This window comes from Marmota marmota, unplaced genomic scaffold (genome assembly GCF_001458135.2).
Source record: "Marmota marmota marmota unplaced genomic scaffold, marMar, whole genome shotgun sequence".
Classification (NCBI taxonomy): Eukaryota; Metazoa; Chordata; class Mammalia; order Rodentia; family Sciuridae; genus Marmota; species Marmota marmota.
In genome coordinates this window covers 4,094,145-4,120,503 of record NW_026000261.1, presented here as the reverse complement: position 1 = coordinate 4,120,503, position 26,359 = coordinate 4,094,145, and the positions used below count along the sequence as shown (strand labels likewise).

General features: G+C 36.4%; 1 protein-coding gene across 20 annotated transcripts in view; it reads left to right on the top strand.

The window, feature by feature from the left end:
- Pak3 (p21 (RAC1) activated kinase 3) overlaps positions 1-25,813 on the top strand; it is a 251,415-nt gene extending 225,602 nt beyond the window's left edge. For 16 of the 20 annotated variants that reach the window (XM_048796901.1, XM_048796903.1, XM_048796900.1 and 13 more), the window contains 5 exons: positions 703-802; positions 1,304-1,500; positions 16,935-17,072; positions 17,385-17,512; positions 19,195-25,813. In XM_048796901.1, coding sequence (XP_048652858.1) covers positions 703-802; positions 1,304-1,500; positions 16,935-17,072; positions 17,385-17,483 — 534 coding nt within the window. In that variant the 3' untranslated portion in view covers positions 17,484-17,512; positions 19,195-25,813. The remainder of the gene's footprint in view (positions 1-702; positions 803-1,303; positions 1,501-16,934; positions 17,073-17,384; positions 17,513-19,194) is intronic. The other 4 variants (XM_048796907.1, XM_048796905.1, XM_048796909.1 and 1 more) reach the window with 1 other exon arrangement.
- The last annotated feature ends 546 nt before the right edge of the window (positions 25,814-26,359 follow it).

Genomic DNA, 26,359 nt, shown 5'->3' with positions numbered 1-26,359 from the left:
AAATGATATCAACTAATCTTTACATTTTGTATTAAATTGTTTGCTTGAATTTCCTCCTTTGTTTTCTTCTTATTCTCATTTCCTGCACCCCAGACACCACAGATCCACTAAATGCATATGTTTTCTATTCATGCAATAAATCAAATTTATTGTCATTCAAGTCCTGAGCCTGTGGTTTCCATTTTTTGGTATTACAATACAAAAGCATCTCCAAACAAGTATCTATAGTTATTTTATAAACTAGGAGACCTTCCCAAACTTGGCTGTCCATCAGAAGTAGCTTAGAGCACATGTTTCAAATGCAGATTCTTGGGTACTACTCCAAACCTATTCAATCAAATGAAATCATATACACAAAGGCTTCCTACATCTGAAAAGACCAAGCTGAATCTATACCTTGCAGATAACTAGGCCAAAGGATGATTATATTGTGTGTTAGCTTTGCTGTATTCATGATTAGTGCTACTTATATCCTTACTCTTTCATGGCCTAGTCTGACATGGGAGCCATCAAACTTATACTGCTAAGTAACATCACTGATTTAGTGATAGTGTTATTTTAAAGTGGTGTTAAGGCATGCAGTAATCAATTTCATTTGACAACACAAAATTATATCCTTCCCCAATAATTTGTCTAGAAATGAAACTTAGAATTTAAAAAAAAAATTGTGATATAATTGGAACTTTTTTTCTGGTTCAATAGTGCCTCCAAGCTTTGGATTTCTTGCACTCAAACCAAGTGATCCATAGAGACATAAAGAGTGACAATATTCTCCTCGGGATGGATGGCTCTGTTAAATTGAGTAGGTATTTTGATTCAGATCATGTTTGAGAAAATATCAGGGAATTTCTGTTCTTTTACTACCTATCTTAAGAAGATAGAAGATAATGGCTGCTGAAATGATTTATTTGGAAGCATTGAGAACCCAATTTTAATTAATTTGTTTTATGCTGTGTTCCTGTAGATTGTGTCCAGAATTTTTGCATTTAATATTTCACATTTTCTAGTGTTTTTTGTTATGATTGGATGACAAGTACCTAATTTGAAAAGTGAAGGATACTGTAATTTGCAGGAAACAATAATGGACACTGAAATATATTAAAGCTTGGTAAAAATGACATCAATGATTATTTCTGACCCGCCCTAAAACCAAAACCAGCTGAGAAATTAGGTATCAAAAGGATGTGAGCTAGGCAGCTATGGAAGCTCAGTGTTTCACAGGAAGGTTCAACCATATCTGAAAGTATCCTATTGTAGAATGAAAGAGGGTGGGCTTATTTTAATTGATTTTTCTTCTCTACAGCTGATTTTGGGTTCTGTGCCCAGATCACTCCTGAGCAAAGTAAACGAAGCACCATGGTGGGAACTCCCTATTGGATGGCACCTGAGGTGGTGACTCGCAAAGCTTATGGTCCAAAAGTTGATATATGGTCTTTGGGAATTATGGCAATTGAAATGGTGGAAGGTGAACCCCCTTACCTTAATGAAAATCCACTCAGGGTAAGTGAGAGGAGAACTCAGGTAGTTCATCCCCAGGAAAGGGGAAAGGCCAGATATCATTTCTGGTTTTCACCAAAATTGACCAGAATGGGCTTTTTCCTGGGACAAATAACATAGAAGCAACAGGTTATAATTTTAAAATTACTGTGAGCTTTGTAAAGTTTTCTTACCATGCCTCAATGGTTTCCTAAAGTGCTTTGAAGTCATTATATCTAAAGAAAAGGGTCACTGGGTTCAATCCTCAGCACTACATAAAAATAAATAAAGTTATAAAAAATTCTTTAGTATAGCTCTCTACTGTAAGAACAGTAGAAATGGAAAGAAGAGAAGATGTGAGAAGCAAAAGTATTTATCACATGACATGGTTAAATAATCTATCTAGGAAACACTTACTTTATAATGACTTTAACAAAGTTAATACATTTCCAAACAGCTATAATTTTAAACTGGATTTCCCTTCATTATCATTAATGATTTATTGAGCAACAACAACTTGGTGGGTACTGGAATGGAACACAGAGATAGACATAGCACCAGTCTGGTGAAATCACAAACGTCATTAGAAGACTGTCAAGTAGAAAATGAATGGAAATAGTTGGGGTTGGGTAACTCAGTTTGCTACTGCAGAAATGGAGATTTGATCCTCATGTGGCCCACTTACCTCTGCAAAGAAAAAAGTTCCATTTCATAGCCTAATCCCACCATCTTTATTCAGAAAGGTGCTGTTGATCATGAAGGAAAAAGGCAAAGAAGTATAAAAGAATGTCTGTCTTCTCAGTACAGAAGCAAACCAGTAGGTATTATATTGTATTTAGTCTAACGGTGACCCAGAAGCTGTTTTATGTATATAAAGGTCATTATATTGTTGAAAAAAAAAGGGAAATATACACAGATTTGAAATTTACTTCCCAAAATCATTCATATGATTCTGCAATATGTATACTCAGAAAAATGAGAAATTATATCCTATCTATGTACGATATATCAAAGTGCATAAATGCCTTCTACGGTCAGGTATAACTAATTAAAACACATTTAAAAATTTAAAAAAACTCATTCATATCATCTGTGTCATTACCACTAAGAGTCTAAAATTGAATTTCATTTCTAGGTATTAAAAAAACCATTGCCCCTTAGTAAATAGTTAAATGTGCTCACATTAAGCTTACAAAAATCCACATTCAAACCAAATATATGTGCCTTTCTGTACATGCAAAGAAACCTACAAACTAATTGTCTAGTTGTTTTCACAGCTGAATATTTTGTAAATGGGAGCTATATTTCCTATTATGGAGAGGAGGACAGCCTCCTCCTTGGCCCCCTTCTAATTGCTCTCTGGTACTTGGCCTCTGGTCCTAGTCCCTACATTGACTGGAAAACAACAGATATGAGTGAATGCCCTAATGAATGCTGTGGGCTATTTCTCTGGTCTCATGAAATAATCTGGAAGTGAGATGTTCACATCGATTAGCTGCCTGTGGCGCTGAGTGGAAAAGAAGGGGCATTTTCCCACCATTTGTGGGTCAGCCCTCCATGAATTTAATCAAGTCCACCCCTGACCTATGGACCATCGCATCAGGATAATTACTTGGGCTTTTCCTTATTGTTTAACTACCTTTTCCCATTAAGAAATAGCAGTGAAAGAACACATCAGGCCTGTTGTTTCCATGGATTTCCTCCTCTAAGTCTGTGGAGTTTGGAGGCACTAAATGGATTATGGCTATTTTGCTTTCTGCCTTCTAATGAGTAATTTATAACCTGCAGAATTTAAGGATTAAAAAAATGGTTCTGTAAAGCAACTGGTCTCAGTAATGCATTTATTACCTTCTTCAGTTCCTCAATTATAATTGATCGCTCTTCAGCTAGGCTGCTAATTGTTAGAAAAAAGGAAACAAGTTTTAATCTTTATAGGCATCTTCTAGCTTCAGATTAGAACTCATAATTAACAGCTTGTCTTTTAGAATCCACAGCCTTATATCTAAACAAGTACTTGCAGGTTAACAAACCACAAGGTTTAGGAAAGCCTACATTAAGACTATGACAAAAAGACCTGTCAGAAAGACCACCCTGTTGAATTCCACTGATAAGAATTTACTTTAACTTTGCTCATTACTCTCCTTGTGTGATCAGGTTCCAATTAATTAATCAACATGTCCATACTGAGTCAGCCCTATTCTGAGCCTATCTCTCCAAGACACCAGGAGTACTTTTTAAGCTTTAATTTCAAAATATGCTATCCTCATGATCTCTTAAAAAAAACAAAACATAATGTCTCAAGCTAGATGCCCTTATTTGGGATTTGAAAAACATAGTAATTGAAACCAGGGGGAGATTAAAAAGCAAAAAATATAACATGAGCCCATAGGGAGCCTACACTTCCTTGGATCCTGGTGACCAGGCCATGTGTGGTAAAACAGAAAATCATCTAGGATTTTAAGAGAGGAATGAAAGAGTGTTCTATTAGGTTTTTTTTTTTCCTTTAAATTCCTTTCAGCACTATCACCTGTCCACTGATTTTAAGGCTTTGAGATGGAAAGAAGTGGAAGGAAAGATAAATTATTGAAAGAAAGAAGAGTGGTAGAATGGAGTGGTACATGCTTGTGAAAAATAATTGATTCACTAGACAGGAGTTGGGTGTGTCCCTTAAAGCCTTTCTAAATCTGTTTCCTTTCTATAAAATAGGGACAATAGCTATCTCATTGAGCTGGCATGAAAACGAAATGAATAATGTGTATAAATCAGCTAGCATGTAGTTCCCAAGAACTTTCCCTCTACACTGGCCACACCCCATCCCCTTAAGGACTGGAGGGTTCTGTACAGTTCAGTGCAATTCTCATGAACAGGCAACACTGAATAGGACAGGTTCAAAGTGAAGTTTGGGGCTTTACATTTCAAAGTCGTTTGCATCTCAAATGTGGCTTTCTTTGTGTCTTTCTTTTGTCAGTTTTAATTCAGCAAACTAAAACCCTGTATGAACATTGCCTGTTAACATATATTTGATGCAAGGAATTGGCTACTTTTTTACCCTGGTTACAAAGTGGTTGGGGTTTTTGCTCCATTCTAATTGACCTAATTTGCTCATAAAATGCCTTTTAAAGGTCAGAGAGTTATTAACTGTACTGATGTTATGAGGTTGGTACCCTTCCAGAGACAGAGAGGAGACAAACTTCTTACCATCCCCCACTGCCTGAAGTCTTTGCACTCTACACAATTGGCCTTGGACATGTTGTTCTGTGGCCCATGGACATTTTTAATGTAGCTTCCAATAATAAAGTGCCTTGTTCCTTCTGTTTGACTGTGATTAAAAATCGAACTCACCCTGTGGATGTGCAAATCAAATGTTGCTGTTCTGATAATCTCAACTTTCTGTATATTGAGGATATATATTTTAAGACCTGTGATTATAATGACCTGATTTTAAATAAGGAGGCATGATCATTTGTATAAAACAAAAATTTGGTTTGTTTCATTTTTCAGCACAAAAAGAGTGCCTCTTTATTAACTTTGTATTCACATATAATGGGGCTGGAGGGTTCTGTACAGTTCAGTGTAATTTGATTTGATGGAATATCCCATTTTTAAATATCTCAGTGGTATCCACCAAATCATGGAACCCTTTGTATGTATAATTTTCTAAACCTTTATCAAAGTTTGAATGAACTTTAAGTATTTAATACCCTTGTATTAACCATTATGGAGCTGTATCAGGTAAGTATTTAATACCCTTTCATTAACCATTATGGTGCTATATCAAACCCTGGATCACTGGAAGACAGTTATTGGTATCAATGCTAAAACAATATCAGTATATGCAACAGAGATCCTAAATCAATGGTTCTTCTCTTTGATTGCACAATGGAATAATTTGTGAAGTTTTCAGAATCAATGACACCAGATTTCCACCCCCAAATGAAAATGGTAACCAGGACTAGGCCAAATACAAAGCTAGGCAGTAAGCCCTCTTAACACTGTCCACACTCAGAAATAATTCTTCTTCATGCCTCTTTGAGGGTGGTTGTTCAACCAAGAAAGAGCACATTATTATTCTGCTCATATTTTTCCATTTTATATAAAAAATCATAAGCAATAAAAAATTATGAGCATTACTGTCAAAGCCTACTTGAAATCATGTTCTGCTCTGTGTCGTTCTAAGATTTTCCAATCCAATAATACTATCAAAAAAGAAATATCTCCATGATATACCATTTTCTTTTTCAATTTTGCTTTTTCTGAAGATGAAGTTTATCATTAAAATGTGCTAGCTGCTGGTGGAGTACCTAGCACATATCAGTGCATAATATAGCCATCAATCTGACTGCTCATGATTAAGAGTTCATTGCCTATATAAGTCCAGGGAGAGAGGAGGTCAGAAACCTAAATCCAGACCTGTTGTCTACACTAAGAGACTTCACACCTTTTTCCTTTCCCCACACTTAAAGCACTACACAAATATTAGTTGTTGTTGCTGTTGTTGTTGTTGTTGTTGTTGTTATTATTATTATTATTATTGGATCAGGGAAATCCTAGTTAGCTTGAATGTCTAGGAAAGAGGGTTAAGTAGATTAAAATAATCACTAGCTACTGAAAAATAGCAACTAAAAGGCCAAACTGCATCTAGTTTCCTCTAACCACTGGAACCTGTGCTGTGGATTGGAATGTCTGGATTTGATGGCGCATGCTCATTTGGAATTAAAGTCAGACATAAACTTCCTGAGCACCAGAGAAGCAAGCATACTTTGCTAGCACTCAGTCAATATTGTTTTGAATGTATTTCAGGAAGAGCTGGGAGCATTCCCTTCTTTTTCCATAAGCCACTAGGGAACAGCAAGGTTTATTGATGGGTTGTTGACACTCCTACTTTGAGGGCAAGCCTATGCCTAAAAGGAGGGGCCAGTTGGGATAACTACAACTAAAATAACTATAGAACAGTACAGGGCTTCTTTTTAATCATAAAAAAAATATTGCCTGTCAAAAGATCGACAGCTCTTAAGAATCATTGGTTGTCAAGAATTCAGCTTAGGAAAATGAAACTTAGCCATAGGAAAGCTGCAAGTCTCATTTAGATTGTAATTCAGAAGCAGACAGCTTAAACTGGAGAGTTATGACCCAGAAGACAGCCAAAGGAGGAATTGATTTCCACAGCAAACTAAAATCCAAGAAACTCTGACCAGGCAAAAATGAGAGAAAGAAAGTTTGAAAATGTGGTGACCAGGGACCGAGCATTACCCAAGACTGTTATTCCTTTCTGCTTATCATTCCTGAGTCCTTACATGATGGTTTGGGTATGAGCCAGAGATGCATATGCCTATTGCCCTAATACCCAAGTAATTCAATTCCTCAAAAATAAGAGTTTGTTATAAACAAACAAATCTTGGACATAGTGATAGGCATTTATTTGCCCACTGAAATCTCTAGTCACATGTTTTTATCCTGTGGCTTTTGAAATCTGTGTTTTTGCCAATGAGAAATGACTTCACCAAGAACATCAAGGGTTTTTTTTTTTTTTTTTTTTTTTGATAATTAAGATCATTTCTTTTTTGGGAGGTGTACTGGGGATTAAACTCAGGGGCACTCGACTACTGAACCACATCCCAGCTGTATTTTGTATTTTATTTAGAGACAGGGTCTCATTGAGTGCTTAGTTCCTCGCTGTTGCTGAGGCTGGCTTTGAACTCGAGATCCCTCTGTCTCAGCCTTTCTAGCCACTGGGATCACAGGCATGGATTACACCACGCCCAGCAATTAAGATCATTTCTGACTTTCATTATCATTTTGATTTATACCCTTTCTAACCTGATTGTGTCTTTATTTTAGGAAACCCTTTGAGTTCTAATATTGTGTGCATGTACAGATATGTAACAACAAATCCCATCACTGTATACAACTATGTACCAATAAAAAAATGTGCAAAGAGGGGAAAAATAGAAAACCCTGCATTCTGATAAAAGGATACCCTGATATGCCTTAGATAAGCCTCTCAGCAAAGAAAGTTTAATTTATGAAGGCAATCTTAATTCTGTAGCTGGGAGAACCAGAGTTGTAACATTATTCCAAGAATCAAGCTGACCTTTCATTGTAGCCAGTCTTGTCTTTTGCTTTCTTTGTTTTTTGGGAGTGAGGGTTAAAGAATTGCCCCCCTCTGCTCAGATGGCAAAACTCACCAGTCAGTGGCCAATGAATGTGAGGGGACTAGACAAGGAGATTTCTATTATCTCTACAAACTTTATATGATTTGAAGATTGAACTCTATTCCATGTTGGTCAGTCAGGAATTCCACAAACTTATGAAGATTCCTTACTTCTTGTTGAATTTCTACTCCCTTATTGATTCAAATGAGTATAATTTGATTATGTTATGGTTTACTAATGGGTTCCATAAAGCCCAATAGTTAGTTGCATGAAGTTCCTTGGGCTATTGAAAATACCAAGAGAGTGATCACGTGGTAGGGTTCTTGGTTCCACCAGAATAGTTTCTCTTGAATTCATTTTCTATATTGGGCTATCACATGAGATTTACTTACATAAACCAGGGAATCTTGTGGGTTCCCTACTTTGATCCTGTGTTCTTTTGGCTGTAGATAAGCCACAGCTTTCCCTGACTTTGCCAAAAGCGCCATAGTTTGGGTGAGCGTTGTCTTTATGAGTGTTTTCAAAGACATGATCTTCAGAGAGCAGTTCAGAGCTATCTATCTTATCACTTCCAGACTAAATTTACATCTTGGAGAGTAAAAAAAGCCCTCTCATCTTACCAAGCAAACACACTTGGTCATGATGTGAAATATGCTGCATGTGGGACTCAGCAACTCCATACAGATAGTAATCTTGGGGAGAAGCCAATGAAGAGCATTGTAGTGATAAAAGCCATTATAGGGACATGTGGTCTATACTCTGGGGAGCAATGGGAGGAATTGTGTTTTTGTATACAGAGCTGGTCAGCTGATGAACTACCTGTAAAATAGAAGCTGAAATCAGTGTACGTGAGCAATAATGCTTGTTTTATAGATCATATTATAGGTTGTTTTGATCCTAATATGTTAATTTGGAAAAACACTAAGGTATCAGAGAATTAGTCCCTTCTAATGCTCTCAAATAAAATGTGAACAAATGTATAATGTTAAATGGTGCCTTGGAACCAGAAACTAAGTGTGGGTTGAAGATAAATGGGAAGTTTGGAAGATATATTCAATACGATGGGTTTTTTTTTCCATGATCACTTTTCTCATTTTTAAATTTTATTTTAGTTTTTTAAAAATTTTTGATTAACATGTAATATTTGCATATATTAATAGAGCACAATATGATATTTCAATATATGTATATAGCATGCACTGATCAAGTCAGGGTAATTAGCATTTCCATCTCCTTATCATTTCAGAACCAGAAGAATGTGGCAGTAACAGAGTAGAATCTGGGATCTAGGTTCCTTTAACTAGATTTTCTAGCCTTTAATCTCTGTTTGAATTCTGCTTCATCCCACCAGCCAGCCACCTTCTCTTACATTGTCCTTTGACTTCTGTCCTTGCCCTACTTTTTTGTTCTTTCAGCTTCTTCTGCTTCCTGCACCATTTTGCTTTCCTTCTTTTCCTATTAACCCTTCCTTTCCTTTCTCCTTCCCCCAATCCCTTTCCTCTACTTTTTCCTTTTATTTATTTATTTTGATTGGTACCTTACAGTTACATATAAACTTGGAATGCACTGGGATATAGTCACACATGCACATAGTATAATTTGGATAACACTTTGTTCCCAAGTTCTTCCCCTTTTCCTCTCCTGCTCCCTCCCCTTTGGTTCCCTGCTTCTGCTCTACTGTTCTCCCTTCTATTTTCCTGAGGTTCCCTTTTATATTCCATTTTTCTCTCTCTAGCTTCAACTATGAGAAAACATTCAACCCTTGACTCTCTGAGGCTTGAGTACTACTTGGGATGCCATTGATTGCCTCATGAACACAAGTATCCTGCTCTGCATTTCTTAACAAGAGATTAGAATGAACACATGCATTGTCAGAGTCATCTGGTATTTATTTTATGGCATTAGCCAGTCCTTTGTGCTTGAAAATAGTACTCTAAAGCTAGGCTAGCACCTAATCAGTCAGCACTACCTAATTACCTTTTATTATCAACCTATAATAGGATAGATCTATAATAAGTTCATTTAAATGGCTTTTTAAGGATCAAACAACAAAGCACAACAACAATAAAGCCCTCCTCCCATAATTTGGAGACAGCTTCTATGCAAACAAGTAGGAAGCTAAATTAGACCACATTGCTGTCACACTGGACTATTAAGTTGAATAAGTTCAAGTATGGAATATAGTGTTTGTTACAATATGGTGATTTTTTTTACAGGTTGTGCTCCATTCACTCTCTACTTAGGAAATTAAAAAAAAAGAAATGTCAGGGCCCTTCATGAAATCCATAAACACATCAGAAGCAGCAATACACTCTGGCCTTTAACCTCTGAAATCCCAGGTCATGAGCAAACTTAGTCAGAAGGTGTCAAGTCACTCATTGCCAAATCTTGCTCATAAAACACTCAAAGTTAGTTGAAAATTCTAACATAAGAAAGGAACCAGAGAGCAGTAGGCTGCAGGGAACATCGAGAGTACAAGCTGCATAAAGACCATCAACACATACACACTAAGGATATAGTATGCATCCTCCCTAACTTGGTATGTGCCCTTTTGTTCCACATTTCCAAACAGGTGAAGAGTGACTGACTGCAGAAGGACCATTTCCTTTGTACTGGTAGAGGTGAATCAAGCAAACCAGTTGTTCATGCACAACATGCCTGCTTGTTTGCTTGCTTGCTTCTTCTTTCTTTCTTTTCTTTTCTTTCTTTCTTTTTTTTTTTTTGGTGACATCCCTAGCTTTTTTATTTTTTATTTTGAGATATGGTCTCCCTAAGTTGCTCAGGCTGAATTTGAACTCACAATCCTCCTGTCTCAGCCTCCCTAGCCACTGGAATTACAGATGTGCACATCACACCTGGCTGCCTCATTTCTTGATGAGCCCTTTTCTATCTCAGGAGAACTCCTACCTCAGAGACTGGAAACAGACTCCTACTTCCCCGATTCAAATAGTGATTCCTACATTACTAGTTGTGTGACATGGGACAAGTTATTTTTCTTAATCCCACAGGACTGTTTTTTTATCTGTTGATTGGGGAATCATAATAGTCTACCTCAGGGGCTTGATGTGTTGATTGGATTAAATAATAGTAATCATTCAATAAATTTTATCTGTCAAAACTTATCATGAACATATTTATACAGATATTAAGATATAGATAAATAGTCTTTTTGCATTTATGGTTCAGTTACATTGTATGTTCAAAAGACTTTTGTGGACTAGACTAGGAGCCCACTCATCCTGTATAATATGATTTCCATGGGAAAATGTTTTTGGAGTCCCAAATATTCAGCTTGCCACACCCTATCCTCTTTTAAAGTGAGTCTTTAGTATTGGTGCTGAGGTCTCTTGTAGTTGCTAATACATTTCCATGTATGCCCCCTGGTTTGTTTTCTGATGTCTTAACCTAAACTTTATAAACTGTTATAAGGAACTGAAGTCACAAACTAAAGCTTTTTAATTAAATGGTTAGTCCTGTTGCAAAACTGCCTTAATGAAAATTTATTAGGTACATATGGATTGTTTTGAGACTTCTTTGGAGAAATGTGGTAACTTCTATAATGACTGCTTTGATCTTTCTTAACTGAGGAAATTGCCAATAAGGTAAATTGAATTATTTCTTCAACTGAATGAACTAGTTTTCTGTTAGTACTTAGGTAAATTCAGTTGCATATGGGTCAGTGAAAACTTTAGTGTTTTGTGTGTTGTTGCTAAGATATTTAGAGTTATCATTGCAGAATTCTAGAATATTAGAAACTTCTAGGTAATATGTATATCAGAATGAAGAATGCCACCAGTTTTGGGCCAATCATAGTATTTGTCATAAGGTCAGTAAATCATGGGGCCTATATAGTCTCACATGAGAAAGACAGTAGATTTTGCTTAATAATCTAACAGTATAACCAACAGTACATTCTCTGCTCAAGGTCAGCCAGAGAAGATAAATTTCTGAATTAAGTTTCAAGTCCCAGGAAGAACTTGTTCTCTCCCCTTTCTCTCTGCATTTGTTTGCACCAGACTTATTGTAGCCATCTTTCACCAGGTCTCCCCCTTTTGATGGTATCTGCTTATGTGCTCTGTTCATCGAGCGCTTTTTCAGTGTGGAAACTGAGTCATGGCTAGTGAAAAGTTATCACATGCCAATACTGATCAACTCAGAAAAGGTGCTTTATTTCATTGTCTGCCTATCTTACATTTTTAACAAATTACTTTAGGTTCTTAGCTTTCATACTCTATATCAGTCTGTTATATTCTCAGATCAGTTAAATTTGTACTTTTTTTGGCTTTCATTTCATTCAGCAACAAAAACATTTATGGAGCACTTATTTTGAGCAAACTGCTACAAAATCAGAGAGGATCATGACACACTTTATATCTTCCTCAGACTTCCAGTTCAGAAGGGAAGGCAAACCTGTAAACAAGTAACAAGTATTCATAATATGATGTAAAATACACACATGAATGAACAAAGGTTATGTGCTTAGAAGCATAAATAAATAGAGAAAAGCAAAATTTATTTGATTGAAACAGAGATGGGGGGACAGATCCTAGAAACTCTAGTCTCTCACTTTCCTTCCTCTTTTTCCTCTTAACTATTCTTCAGGGTGAATGTTGGACAGCACAGTTTGAAAACCCCATATTTGTGGATCATAGGTGACCATGAAAAAATTGTAAGCAAAGAAATGATTAGATTGTTAAGGGTGTGGACTGAAGAATGAAAAGAGTTGAGTAAGGAAAACCAATTAGGCGGTTATTAGAACTGTCCAAGAGAAGCCCGACCTTAAGCAAAGACAATGGGGAAAGGGAGAAGTGGATGGGTATGAAAGATATCTCTAAGGGTTGCATTAATGGAACCTAGTAGACTGATTATAACAAGGGTGGGGTAGGTTACTGGGTGAAGAAGAACAACTCAAGGATGATTCTGCCTTCTTACTTAATTCGAAATGGCCAACTCTATGAGAAATCTCTAGTCTAATTTCTAATTGCTCATTTTCTTTGAAATTTCACTAACTCAGATAAAGCCAACATATGATCACTCATGCCCAGATTTAATTTCTTCATTCTTTCTTCATGTAAGACTTGACTTCTGGCAAAATCCTTTTTACTGTCATTGTTTTGTTGGCTACAACTAACTGTATTTGTGTCTCATTAGCAAGGCAGTGGGTAGCAATTTTCTTTTTTACTAAGATAGTCCCCAACTTACACAGAGGATGTGTTCCAAAAGTTCATTTTTTAGTTAATTATTTGGAACCCAGAGTGCATTTTCCCATAGAAGCAGCATTATACTTAGTGATCAGGTTCCCAGGCCAGTCCACAAAGGCCAGTTTCACCCATAATATAACTGAAAGTGTGGATATTTGCGATGGAAATTAGTTGGAAATAATACTGTTGCAATTAAAACGAAAACAATAGTTGAAAAAGGAATAGTCTGGGTTTTTGTTTCCCTCAAAGGGTAGTGCTTTATGAAAAGCAGGTTTAATCCTAGGAAGACAAAATGAAATAGATGAGGATTTTTGTGTAAATTGAACACCATGGCTTTTAAGTTTATTTTTTCAGTAATGTTTTAGAGTTTTTTAAAACTAATAAAAGCAGTCATGTTCATTGCAGAAAATTTGGAAAACTGAAAAATACATTTTAAAAAATTAAGTCACCAATAATCCTACCATGGAAAGAAAATGACTGTTAACATGTTGGTGTGTTTCAACCTTTTTCTTAGTACATGTATTTTTTTTAATCGGTTGAACAGCAGTAGTTACATTGTATCCACATGATAAACAACAGTTGGTGAAATGCAGTCTTTAAAATGATATTTATTAGCAATTTTTTGAACTGTGAAAAAAATATTTATGATATAATGTTGAGTATGCATAGATTGGGGATGAGGGAGTGTCAGATCAATACTCACCAACCAGGACTGGAGTCAGCTCTTAAGCAATCAACCAGTACTCTCTATTATCAGCCCCAGCCTCCAACAAATCCACAGCCAGATTTTTTGTAGAAGTTCTGAATAGGACATGTGTGTTCTTTGAAGTGCAGTACAGGTTCATAACACTAGTTCTTTATTACTTCTCATTTTCCTTCAAATTCCAGTGTTTTCTTCTCCCTAGATGCTCTATATCACTAGCACTCCTAAGGCTTAACAACTATGATTAAGGTCATTTTTTAATTCGTAAATGGAATGGAAAGAGGAGCATACACTTCCTGAGGTAATTAGGTATGGATTGAACAGAGATGAGAAGAACTTGGGTAGCAAAGATGTGCATGTACTTGTAAGGAAGAAGATTATATGGAATAGAATGTATTCAGTTAAGAATGAGGAAAGAAAAGTGAGAAAAAAATAGTATGGTGTGCATATAGACCCAGAGAGAGTGGAAAACACCTTGAAAAGGGGAAAAAAGGTTTGTTTGTTTAGGACTAGGCTTGGCTTTAGAGCAGGAAAAAAAAGTAGGTAAAAAACAGTGATTTGGGGGGAGTTGTAACCAGCCGAAGTTAAGAGTTTTAGGAGGCAGTAAATGTACCATGCAGTAACTGATTTTCTTATAATAAGGGAACAAAAATGGTTTGTGAGAACAGGTGCTTCAAGCACTAAACATCTGCGATTAAAACACTTTGAACTTAATATATCTGTTAAAACTGTGCATCAATTGATTTTAGCCCATTCACTGTTTTCCTAAAAGCAGTTTGTGCATCCCATCTCCTTTTAGTTAAGAGTTGTATTTTGGCACGAAAGCCCTAGGAACTGCCACCTGCATTTGCTCTTCATCAATTAAAGAATTGAAAATTACAAAGGAGTGAGGAGAGGTGGGGAAAAGTAAAGTGTTTGGAGTGGATTGTATTTACATATGGGTATCTTCATATACTAAGAACAACCCAAACATTCCTTGCACTCTGTTGAAACTAAGGACATTCTAAGTCTCACACACTGTTATGCAAGAGAGTCTCCTATGGAATGTTGTGACTCTTAAATTAGTGTGCTTATGATGCAGAGATTCTAATTTATCAAATCCTAGCTGAGCTGCAGGTTCTTGGCCAGTGATTCTCAATGTTGGCTGCAAATTGGAAACTCTGGAAAGCTTAAAAATACTGATGCCTTGGTTTCTCTTGCAGAGATTTTTTTACATGATTGGTATTGGAATGAGAATTGGGCATGAGGACTTTTTTTTTTTAAATCTCCCTAGGTGATTCTAATCATGCAGAAAACCTGAGAACTTCTAGTTCGATCCATTATTAAATATCAGGGTGGATTAAAACAGTTCTCAAAATTTGGTTCTGGAACCAGCAGCATCAAACAGGATGCTTGTTAGAGATGCAAATTCTTTGATCCTTCCTTTCCCATTTACTGAATCAAAAACTCAGGGTGGGGGTGGCCCAGGAGCCCATGTTTTAACAAGCCCTCCAGGTGATTCTTGTGGGTGCTAGAAGTTGATAGTCCCCAGATTACTTAAGTCCTTCCTAACTCTTTCTAATGGATATCTACCTGCAGGGGTTGCTGGTAAGGAAAAGAGCTCTACTTACTGCTCTGGGAAATGACTTTGATAGAAATACCTGCAATAATAATATTAGGCTCCATGCAGGGGAAAGGTAAAAGGGGATGATAATTTTCTGCAAAGCCCAAGTAAGTTCAGGAGGTTGCATATCTTCTTAAAAGTGAGAGAGCTGGTCACATGAGCAAGCATATCCCTCCCTTGTGGCAGTACCTACAGGCAAACTCTTACTTATTCTTTAAGACCCTGCTCAAATTTCAATCTCCTCCATGAAGCTTCCTCTGAACTCTGACGTAAATTGTGTCATTTTTGTATTAGCACTATTTAGATTCCTGTATTAGTTCTTATCTCACTGTATTGTAGTGTTCTAAATGTCTCTCTGACTAAATTGTGTGATCTTTGAAGCAAGATGACTGTCTTATTCATCCTTGGATCGTTGATGTCAAGTACAATATCTGGTACCTACTAAGTGCTCTAGAATTATTTTCTCAGTGTAGGCATCAGGAAGTCAGCTTTGGGGACTATTTAGAATAAAAAAATAAATAAAACATGGACTGGGGGCTGGGGCTGTAGCTCAGTGGTAGAGCACTTGCCTAGCACATGTGAGGCACTGGGTTCAATCCTCAGCACCACATATAAATAAATAAATAAAATTAAGGTATTTTAAAAAAAGAAAAACATGGGCTAGGATTGTAGCTCAGGGGTAGAGTGCTTTCTTAGCATGTGTGAGGCACTGGGTTCTACCCTCAGCACCACATAAAAATAAATACATAAAATAAAGGTATTGTGTCAATCCACAACTAAAAATGTTTTTAAAGAACAAAACAAAACAATAGCTGAATGAAGGTAGATGATTATTCTATTTTGCTCCAGTGTATCTTTCACGCCTGACACCTATTTGAAACAAAAATGTGTTTAATAGATGAATCCTTATTGCAAAAAACATGTCTTCAAAATATGGATTTATTTACCTGTGTGAATTAATCACAATCTTGGGTCCAACTCTCTTCCTTGAAGGCTTAGGGACCTTGATTCTGTCAGCATACCAAAAATTCATGTCTCTCAGTGGTGGCCTTACACATCAAAGATCTCAAAGACATAAGAATTATTAACAAATGTTTCATCATAGGATATATATCATCATTAGGTACCAAGACTACCAATGCCAACTTTTCTCATATTTCCTTTCATTATAGGTAAAACTTCTTAAGAAATCTAATTAATATCAAAAGGGCTACAGCTGTCATAAGACAAAAATATTTTGAGTCCTTGTGTCCTACCACATTGCCTCCCATCCAGGCACAGCTATGGTCTAATTCTTTGTAATTTTGTAAGTTTATAATATATTTTTGTTATCCCCCATCTACTCACAAATATTCTTCATATAAGATAAGAAGGTAAAAATTATAATCACCTTTCTCTGCACCTTTTTCAGGTTATACTCAGTTCAGCATGATTGGATATATGTGTGCCCACAACTCTTTATAGTCACAGATTTACAGGCAGATCTTTGGTTTCTTTAGTGCTTCATCCCGTATTCATCGTATATAAATTTTTAGAGGCATAACTTTCAGAGGAAGCTTTGTAACTTTATTTCTAAGTTTTTGGGGAATATGATACCTCATTGTAACCTAAGTTACTACTAAGACTAATAATTTCTAGATGTTATAGAAACATTGAAATGTAAGTCACTGTTATTGTCTAAATGGAATTTTTAAGAACCAGAGTATAAACCAGAATGAAATTGATTTGTTCCTTCTGTTCCAACCCACGATCCTAATATGTATGTGCTGAATGGATTTTTCTATTTTTTTTTCCTATAGGCATTATATCTGATAGCCACTAATGGAACCCCAGAGCTCCAGAATCCTGAGAGACTGTCAGCTGTATTCCGTGACTTTTTAAATCGCTGTCTTGAGATGGATGTGGATAGGCGAGGATCTGCCAAGGAGCTTTTGCAGGTGAAAATAAAAGACAATTGCACAGAGGTCTTCCATCACAATGTGTGACAGTAAGAGAGCTCTTTCAAGAGATATGTAGTTAGAGTTAGGCTATTACCATTTGATTTTAGACCACAAGCACATAAGTATAGGCATGCATCTAATACATGATTGATTGACATGTTACCTTTCTTCTGAGAAGTTGGCAGTTTAATCTATAAATCTCTTTTATTCTTCCTGGAGTCTTATTTTGCAAGGGAAAAAAACAATGTGACCCTCTGGTGTTGCTGTTTTGTTCTAAACTTTACTTGTGCCCCTGGATGTTGTATGCAGGTGCTCTTGGCCGGAGGTAATTCTCTACATAACTATGCAATTATTTCCATGGCATTTGCTACTCTAATGCTTTACTGGTCAAAGCCCCTTTGCTTGTGATGCCAATTGGCAGGCACCTGCTTGCCTGGGTGAGTACCATCCAGTGGTGAGTGCCTCTGTAACCATTTGTCCTTTTCATGGCTCTCAGGGATAACTATATATGATGATAGTTAGTACCTATTATCTACCAAATTATGTACATACATTACCTCATTTAATTCTTTCTTACAAAAACTTTATAGCATGGTTATTATTATCCTGTTTTACAGACATGGAAACTGAGGCTCACAGAGCTCTCGAATGGCAGAGCTGATATTTGAGCCCTAGATTGTCTGAATCCCCCTACACATCACACACAAACAAATTTCAATTAAAAAGATGTATCTATTTGACAAAGAATCACATGGCCAGGATTACACACATAGCTTCACTGCTAGGGACTGTTTCTCAGAGACAGGTATCAAGACCTTTAACATCTAAGAACAATGGCCACTTATTCTGTCTGTGACTTTGAACACACACACCAATTAAACAAAAGGTGCAACACTTGCTTATGCACAACTTTCACCACAAAATCACTGTGTTCTGTCCTATCCTGCACAGAAAAATCTCTTCTTGTGAATTCTAAACTCCCTTCCAAGACAGAACCACACCTGGGGAAAAAAAATTTTAAAAAATAGCTCAAACAAATCATATCTTGGATCAAGCTATTTGGAGGAACTAAAGAGACCACACCTTCTCTTTTCTGCTCTCCATGACATTTCACAGGTTAACATAGGGCCCTGAAATGTCAAATCTGAAATGACACTTTGTTAATCTACTACTTAATCCAGCTTTGAATTACAGATGAAAAACCTGAACTTTTGAGTGCTTTGCTTCCGTATGTTTTCATGCCTCCCACTACCCCACAAATACACCCTGATATAATTTCCTGTTACACCCTCTTCCAGGGATGACTAAAGATACAGGTTCTTTAAGTATAGCTATACAGCTAAGTAAATCATTAAATCAATTATCTAGTTAATTATTTACCCAACAGTACTTTTATATGAACCAGTCAGATAACTGATACAAAACTATATTTTAAGTGTGAATTGAATAGTTCATTTGTTGCATCTTTTCATTTTATACAAATAAACAAGAATCTTCATATCTCCTTAAGTCCATTCTCCAACGTTAGCCTATCATTGGGCTCCTTAGAGGTTACAAAAGAAATACTTAACAAAATGATGGAGACACAACTATTGGATTTAGCAGTTAGAAAGCCATTGGCTTCAGAAAAAAAAATCTTTAGTCATTAACTGAAGGCACACTTTCAAACATAAGGGCTATTCCAGAAAAATTCATCAGTTCAAGAAAGTCTGACAATTACAAACTCAGTGAGGTTTTACAAGATCCCTACTTTAGAGTTTTTAATGATGCTAATCAGTTTCCAGAGGATTTTCATGACACAGATGAAACATCTCAAGGACAAAAGCTGGCACCATGTTTTTTTTTTTTTAATATTTTTTCTTTTTAGTGATGAACACAACTTTCTTATTTATTTTTATGTGGTGCTGAGGATCAAACCCAGTGCCTCACACGTGCAAGGCAAGCGCTCCACCACTGAGCCACAACCCCAGCCCCTGGCACCATGTTTTTTAATTAAATGATGTTTAATTTGGTACTCAAATACATTTTAATGAGAAAAGGCTGCTTGAAAATGTAAAGTAATATACATGTTGAAGGAAAGAATTCCAGTAATTCTTCTTTTTTTCTCTTCCTTTTGCAGCACCCATTTTTAAAACTAGCCAAGCCTCTCTCCAGCCTGACTCCTCTGATTATCGCTGCAAAGGAAGCGATTAAGAACAGCAGCCGCTAGGACTGCACGCCTTACCCCTCACCATCTCCCTCATGAGTAAGACTGAAATAAAACTCTGCTGCAGGAAAGATGAAAGAAAAGACAGTCAAATAGGGTGGGGGTCTTTAACTTTCAAATGAATAGAAACTTCTTATAAGCCTTTTCCTACTCCCTCAGATTATGTAATTTATTTGTAAGCCTGAATCGCAGCCCAAACAGGGCAGCAATGTCGAAGTGGCCATCAAGTGGTCACTTCCACCGTGAAGCGAAAGAGCCAGTAGTGAATCCCCTCATTTTGTGCATTCACTTTGAAGAAAAAGATTTCTCAAAGATGCACATTCCCTCTTCATAGTGTTGTGTTTGTTTTTAAGTTAGAGAGTAGTACCTCTTACATTCAAACCTCCTTCAAAACCCCTTGCCCAATGTGATGTTTTTCACTTGCATTGTCATTAGATGTCCAGAAAAAAAGATGTCAAGATGTTTTTTTTTTTTAAAAAAAGAAAGCAAAAAAAGCAAAGCAAAAAAAAAAAAAAAAAAAAAAAAAAAAACAAAACAAAACAACAACAAAAAAAAAACAACAAACAAAAAAAAATAGAGCAAGTACTGTGTGAACATGTGGAAGTCCATGCCCTAATAGAGTTGCAATTTTTTATTCTTCTTCTATAGTGGTGGCTTGGTTTGTGTACCTATTTTTCTGCATTTGTATTGGAAAAGGTTTCTTTTAAGACATTTTCCAAAAGCAGAGAGGAGTATGTGTTTTCAGGAAGGGCTTTAAATTACTGTATACCTAAATAAGGCTGAAATGGTGAAATCCTGTCATTTTCACAACAATGCTTAAGAGGTGGTCAATTTGTCACACAAACCAGCTGGTTCGTTTTCATATCAGAAAAAGGGCACACTAAAACTGTGACGTTCCTATTGGGTGAGTCTAGGTCCTAAAACCTAGAAAATCCTGATAGAAGAAACCTTACATAAACAAAGTTGAAACTTTCTCTGACAGCCAAAAAGAAAACAAGATATGTGTATAATACTGAAATCCTTGTTGGACATTAAGTAAACAAAGGTAAAGATACCTATTTTATCCTCTCTTGTGCTTTGTGGAACATTTACACTGTAAAATAGGCACGTCAGGAGGGAATAGATTCATGCAACATTTATTTATGATAAAATGATTTATTTTGGCAATTTATAACACTTTAGAAAAAAATTCAAAAGATTTGGAGAACAGAGATATAGTAAGCTTTCAACTCTATATGAAAGCTACATTCCAATCAACATTTGGCTCTGAGCACTTGTTCCCATTTTTCCTGTGTGTTACCAATTTTCTGTTTCAGGATTATGGTGTATATATAGTTCTCAGAGCTTTGAATTTCAAAAGTATGTTCATAAAAATCTTTCAATTCCCCAGTGAAAGTAATTTTGCTTCCTAATTAGATATTCCAAGAAATAATAGTCCAACTGAATTCCTTCTGTGGCTTGGGGAAAATACCAAAAATTGACAGTAATTTCACCATAAATTTATTGATTAAAAATTCAACACTTAGTACTTCCTGAATCTTCTGAAAGTAGAAAAAAATGTCTGGAAGGTATCTGCATAGAAAAGGATATGCTTCTCTTTTGAGAGTATTAGCAGTTTTATAAATTCTGGAAAGTTTTTTCTCTAAGCCTTTGAAAAGCTAACAATCTGTTGTAGGAGGCTTCATAATTTGTAAGTATACAAGGAATCTGAATAGAACCTATCATCTACATTCACCCACAGGGGGAAAGAGATTAATGACCATAGGCCTCTGTCCTTCTCTGTGAGGTACACCTTTCCATCTAACATCTATGATCCATTCCTTAAAAAGAAAGCACTTTCTTTAGAGTTTCTGCTAACCATATAGTGTACATGTTTATGTTTAGAAGATGACACCACTGATGGATTTCCTATTTTCCTACTGTTGTTTTCTTTGACTATAAAATTTGGGAGGAGCTTGACCCTCTTGCTCCCCTGCAAAAACAAGGTCCACAGTGGGATAAAACAACAAATGTGGAAAAAAAGCTCAAATGGTAATATTAATTTGAAGCATATTATGTTATACTTTGCAAAGAGGTGTTTGGGCCTAAAGTTTTTAATGCCACACTGTTCTAGTATAATAGAGAGGCCTTATTTTTGATTTCTTTATAAATTAAGCTTTTTGTTCACTCATAGTGCCAGGTAATTTAATGAAGTACCTGGGGTGCAAATAGAATTCATTACCCTGATGACTACACCCTGCCAGTAGAAAGAGCTGAAAACCTGGTTGGGAAGCCCTAGTCATCAGTTAGCATCCCTTATATGTTGCAAAGGCCCTTTTTTGTTATTTTGGAGACCCTGGAGCAGTGATCCTTCAGATCACTGTAGGCAGAGAAATGGCTGCTCTTTATACTTTCAGTTTAACATATTAACAATGAGGAGTCAAGTACTTTTTTACCATCACTTTGTACCAAGACTTGATGATATTATATCCCAGTAGGCATTACTCTTACAAATTTAAATCTATGTAAATTTCAGTGAGAAAAGCTTCTAAAACCCTTTCCTTGTGTTGGGGAGTTATGTATATTTCTTATAAGTATTAGAGAGAAGCTGTTTCTTGTGCCAAAATGCTACCGAAGGATTCACATTTGGTACACTCGAACAACTTGGACTCCAGATGGTTGATAGTTTATTCCCTTTCCCTGAATTTTTTTTCACTCATCTTGACATAGGTGAGTCTATCCAGATCTTTAATATTGCTAGTATGCCCTGAGATAGTGAGGGCACATTATCGAATGTTGATTCCAAAATGTCCTGATAGAGGAATAGGGCAGTGGGAAAGTCAGGGAAAGGTGAGAAGCACAGTAGAGATTATTTATTTAAGAAAGAAAAGAACATTAATGTTGTAGCAAGGATCCGGTGCGTTGTCATAATCCCATGAGGATTTTGGGATGATACCATCCTCTCAAATCAGTCACCATGTTGGGTAATGACTTCGTTCTTGCTGATCTCGTCTATGTGTCATTGTAAATATTTGTGCGTCCATGTTCCATTTTGGCTACTGGATGGCCAAGTCATGTGAAGATTTAACTCAAGTATTTATTGTTTAATTGTGTTATTCAGATTTCTTTCCAGCTTGTGAATTGCACCCAGTTTTTTAGTTTAAACATCTGATCCTCACATCTATCCCTCCCCTGTGAAGCACATTCCATTGCTAAAAGAAAAAGAAATACGAAATTGCTTCCTGTTGTCCGTAAACTGTTTTGATAGTCTGAGATGTTTGTCTATAAAGGATATTTCTCAGCTCAAAGATCGTGTAAATACTTATATTCCTTTGCTGAATGGGTTGTTTATTTCTAATGAGGCTGCCAGTTCTCAGAGAGATTCTATAAAATCACTTTTACATAAAAAACAGGGATTACAACTATGTTAAAATAAGTGTGCATATGGACAAAGACTGGGAGGGAACACAGATAATTGAAATCAGTTGTGTTAGGGTGGTGGGATTATGTGAATTTTTTTTTCTTTTTGCAATTTTCTTTGATGTTGTTACTTTTTAATGAATAAACATCAGAAAGGGAACTATAGAAACATAGAAAAGATGCCAGAAGCAAAGGCCTTCTGGCCAGAGCCCAGAGCATGCAGGGCACAGATATTTGCTAGTTACAATATTCCATAGGCTTTATACTTGCCTGGGTGCTGAGGTTGGCACACGCTCAGGTATGGCACGTGCTTTCTTAGGAGACTATTATCTACGTCCTAACTAGGGAGAGGCCACTACAAGAACTCCAAATACATTGTTCTGCTTTAAAACAGGCTGCCCTCTGCTTTGGTATGACATCCAGGTGTCTACTTTGGCTACTTTAAGTCAGAGGGATGACCATTTGATTATCCACTTGATAAATGTTTCCAGTAACAATTTTCTGGATCATCTTAACAGATTTTCAGGTTGAATTTTGGAGGATTAAAAGGATAAAATCCCAAACTCTCACCATTTCTTTGTCCAACAAGATCTTATCATCCAAGTAGACTTCTTCTTTTAGTGACCAATAGGCAAGTCTCAATGATTTCAATAGAAGTTATGACTTGCAATTAAAAGCTGACTCTGAAATTATTAACACAAATATTTAGGATTATCTCTACCTGTTGGCATTCAGTTACATTCATTCCTGTTAGTTTTGGCTTGTAGTGGTTTCCGTGTGCTTCTGTATGGATTAATTAAAGGTTGTATGCAGTAATTGTGGTTTTTAAGAGAAAGGGAGACCATCTACCAAAAGAGAAATTTCCTTCCAACTCATTAAAAAAATTTAGGTGAGGACTTTAATAAGGAAGTAGTGGCCTCAAATATGTTACTCACTTTCATCAGAAACAGACCCTATACCTTGAAAATTCACAGGCTTTTCATTAGCCATTCTCAGTGTAAAAGTACTCATGGAGGTGTTTACCTTGTCATCCCCACTTGAATCTCATGGTCCTTTTCTGAGCTACTTGCAGTTAATATTTAGTTAAACAAAGGCATGGCCAGTGGTGCAAGCATCTCCCAGTCTCTGAGCAAGAGGATGGAAATTCAGTATTTGTAAACTGACAGTCTAATAGGCCTGGGAATTTGAGTGACCTTAATACATGACTCTGAACATATATTTGCATGTGGATTGGGAAGGAAATAAATGGGACTTTGGAAATAATGGAAATATTTTTCTTATGAAAGTTTTTCATTAAAAAACTTATTTCTACTATAATTATTCTGTTGGTTAGCTTTTAGTTTTCACTCCTTTTTCTGATTCACACTCCTTTAGTGACCAAATGAATATAACCCAACTTCTCATACATTGGGAATGTCTGTTTAATATTAAATAGTATGTAATTGAATCTGCAAATGCGGGAACTGAGATGCCATCTCCATGTGCACACCTCTGCATATAAGTACTTGTAGCATTTACTGTCACTTAATTTGATTGAACTTGAAAGATAAATTTGTAGAATCTGGTTAGTGCCATCAATCTCCTTTGGAAGCTGCCATCAGGTGAATGCTATCCTATAATACCAATAGTAAGGCAGGAACTATGTTCACCTGACTTAGTACCCAAGAGGAAATTGACAGCAATTCTAGAGAATGAGTCAGATACAGTGGAAAGAATTCCAGCCTAGGAAGAAGGAGACCTGAATACTAACGGACTTTATTACTAACTTGCATTGTGACCCTAGGCATAACCTTTCCATGACTGTTTTCTCATGTCAAATAAGGGTGTTTGTGTAGCTGCTCTCCAGAGTCTTTCCAAAAGCTCTAACATCCTGTGGTATAATAGGTTGCCTTTCACATTCAATCTTACAATGTGATGGCAAATACCACATGCCTAAGCCTGAATCTCTTATATTTCAATTAAAAAATAGAACCATGTAAGATGGAAAAACTCAGTAGTACTAGAGAATGTTGATAAAACTTGTGGCAGACTTCCAGTTCATTCACAATGGTTTTGTTTTTGTTTTAATGTCCTTTTTCTGGTGAGTATTCCAGTTTTCATTTTCCATATACTCTGTATGTAAAGTCTGGTATTCATTAAGTTGTGGCCAGTATTTGCTACTAGAACAGAAATACACTGTCACATTTGCTAGAATAGAACTGTTTTGGGCCTCTCCTTTCCTATGAAGCAGTGCTGGGCCTTATAGAGTTAAATTCTAAAGTGGCACAAGATGGCAGACCCTGTGCAAATTAATGCCTGAGACTACAAAGAGGGGACCTAAGCACTTGCAAGATTCAGAGAGAGAAATGAAGAAGTAATTGCATACTTTTAGCATTGTTGACAAATTTACTTGTTGGAAACCAAAGATAGTGTTTCTGATGACAACTCTCACAGGGATTGGCCAGTTGTATGAGTATGCTGTGGAAAGGGTAAACCAGAAGTTAGTTAGAGGATGGTCCCACTTGCCTGCCTATAGCAGAGTGCCAAGCAGTCCTGAGTGTGAAATTCAAGTTCAATGTGTGTACTTTGTGTGGTGTGCTTTATGGACCCGCATATACTATATTCATTAATGATGATAAGATGTTTCACAGAATCCAATAACCATTAGTGGGTTGAGTTTAAAATCTCAATACATCAGCCAGTAGGAGCCAGATCACAAGGATACTGATGTCTACTGGGATTATACTCATAACTTCCAGATAAAATAAGTTGAGGAGGATTTACATTTTTCACTGTTTATCGAATTGTATCTCATTTGGTTGTGCATTACTTTTGTCAAAATGTGTTATCTGTAAACCCATGTGTAGTGAAATTCTTCTGTAACTTTGGATTAAAGGTATTTATGGTCTTTTGTTTGTTTGATTTTTAGGTAAGTTATTTCTTTTGTAGACATGCTGATGGTATGGTTACATCCTTATGACCTCAGCATCTGATCTTTTAACGATTTTTTTGTTTCCAATATTGTTACTTTACATTGTGGTTGAAGCAATAGAAAATTGAAATATGGATTGTGCATGACTGTGTCTTGAGTGTAAAAATATTGCAGTTTGAAACTTGGACCTAAAGTATTGCAAATAAAAATGACAAACATCAATGTGCTGATGCTTCTCTCTTCTGTCACCTTCCCACCTGTTCTCCTGGCTTTGGCCATTTTACCTATTGTACAGGTTGGAGGGGTAGACTGTCTCAAATGTTTGGAGGTGACAAAATGCCCAGCTATATAGCAATACAGAAAATGCTCTGTAGATTCTGTCACTGAATAACTAACTGAGTGTCCATCTGGCTATGACATAGAAAAGCTCAAAGAAGCTAATGTGTACGCTCAATGCAGGGCAAAACGCTGGTAGATTCCAAAGACAGATGAAGGAAAAACACCAAGAGACATCATGCAATAAATCATTTGATTTTTATCATCTTTGTGTTTGAAAAATTGTGAACATATAAAGCAATGTTGCACCATGTTTATAGTTTTTGCCTTATATTTGGTGTCAAGTTCTGCAGGTCGCAGAATAGATTACAAACCTACATTACTAAGAACCTTCATCCACTTGTTCCTTAAAAAGCACTTACTGATCCCAGCACTGGAACTAAGGTAAGAGAATCTCAAGTTCAAAAGCTAGCCTCAGCAATTTAGCAAGGC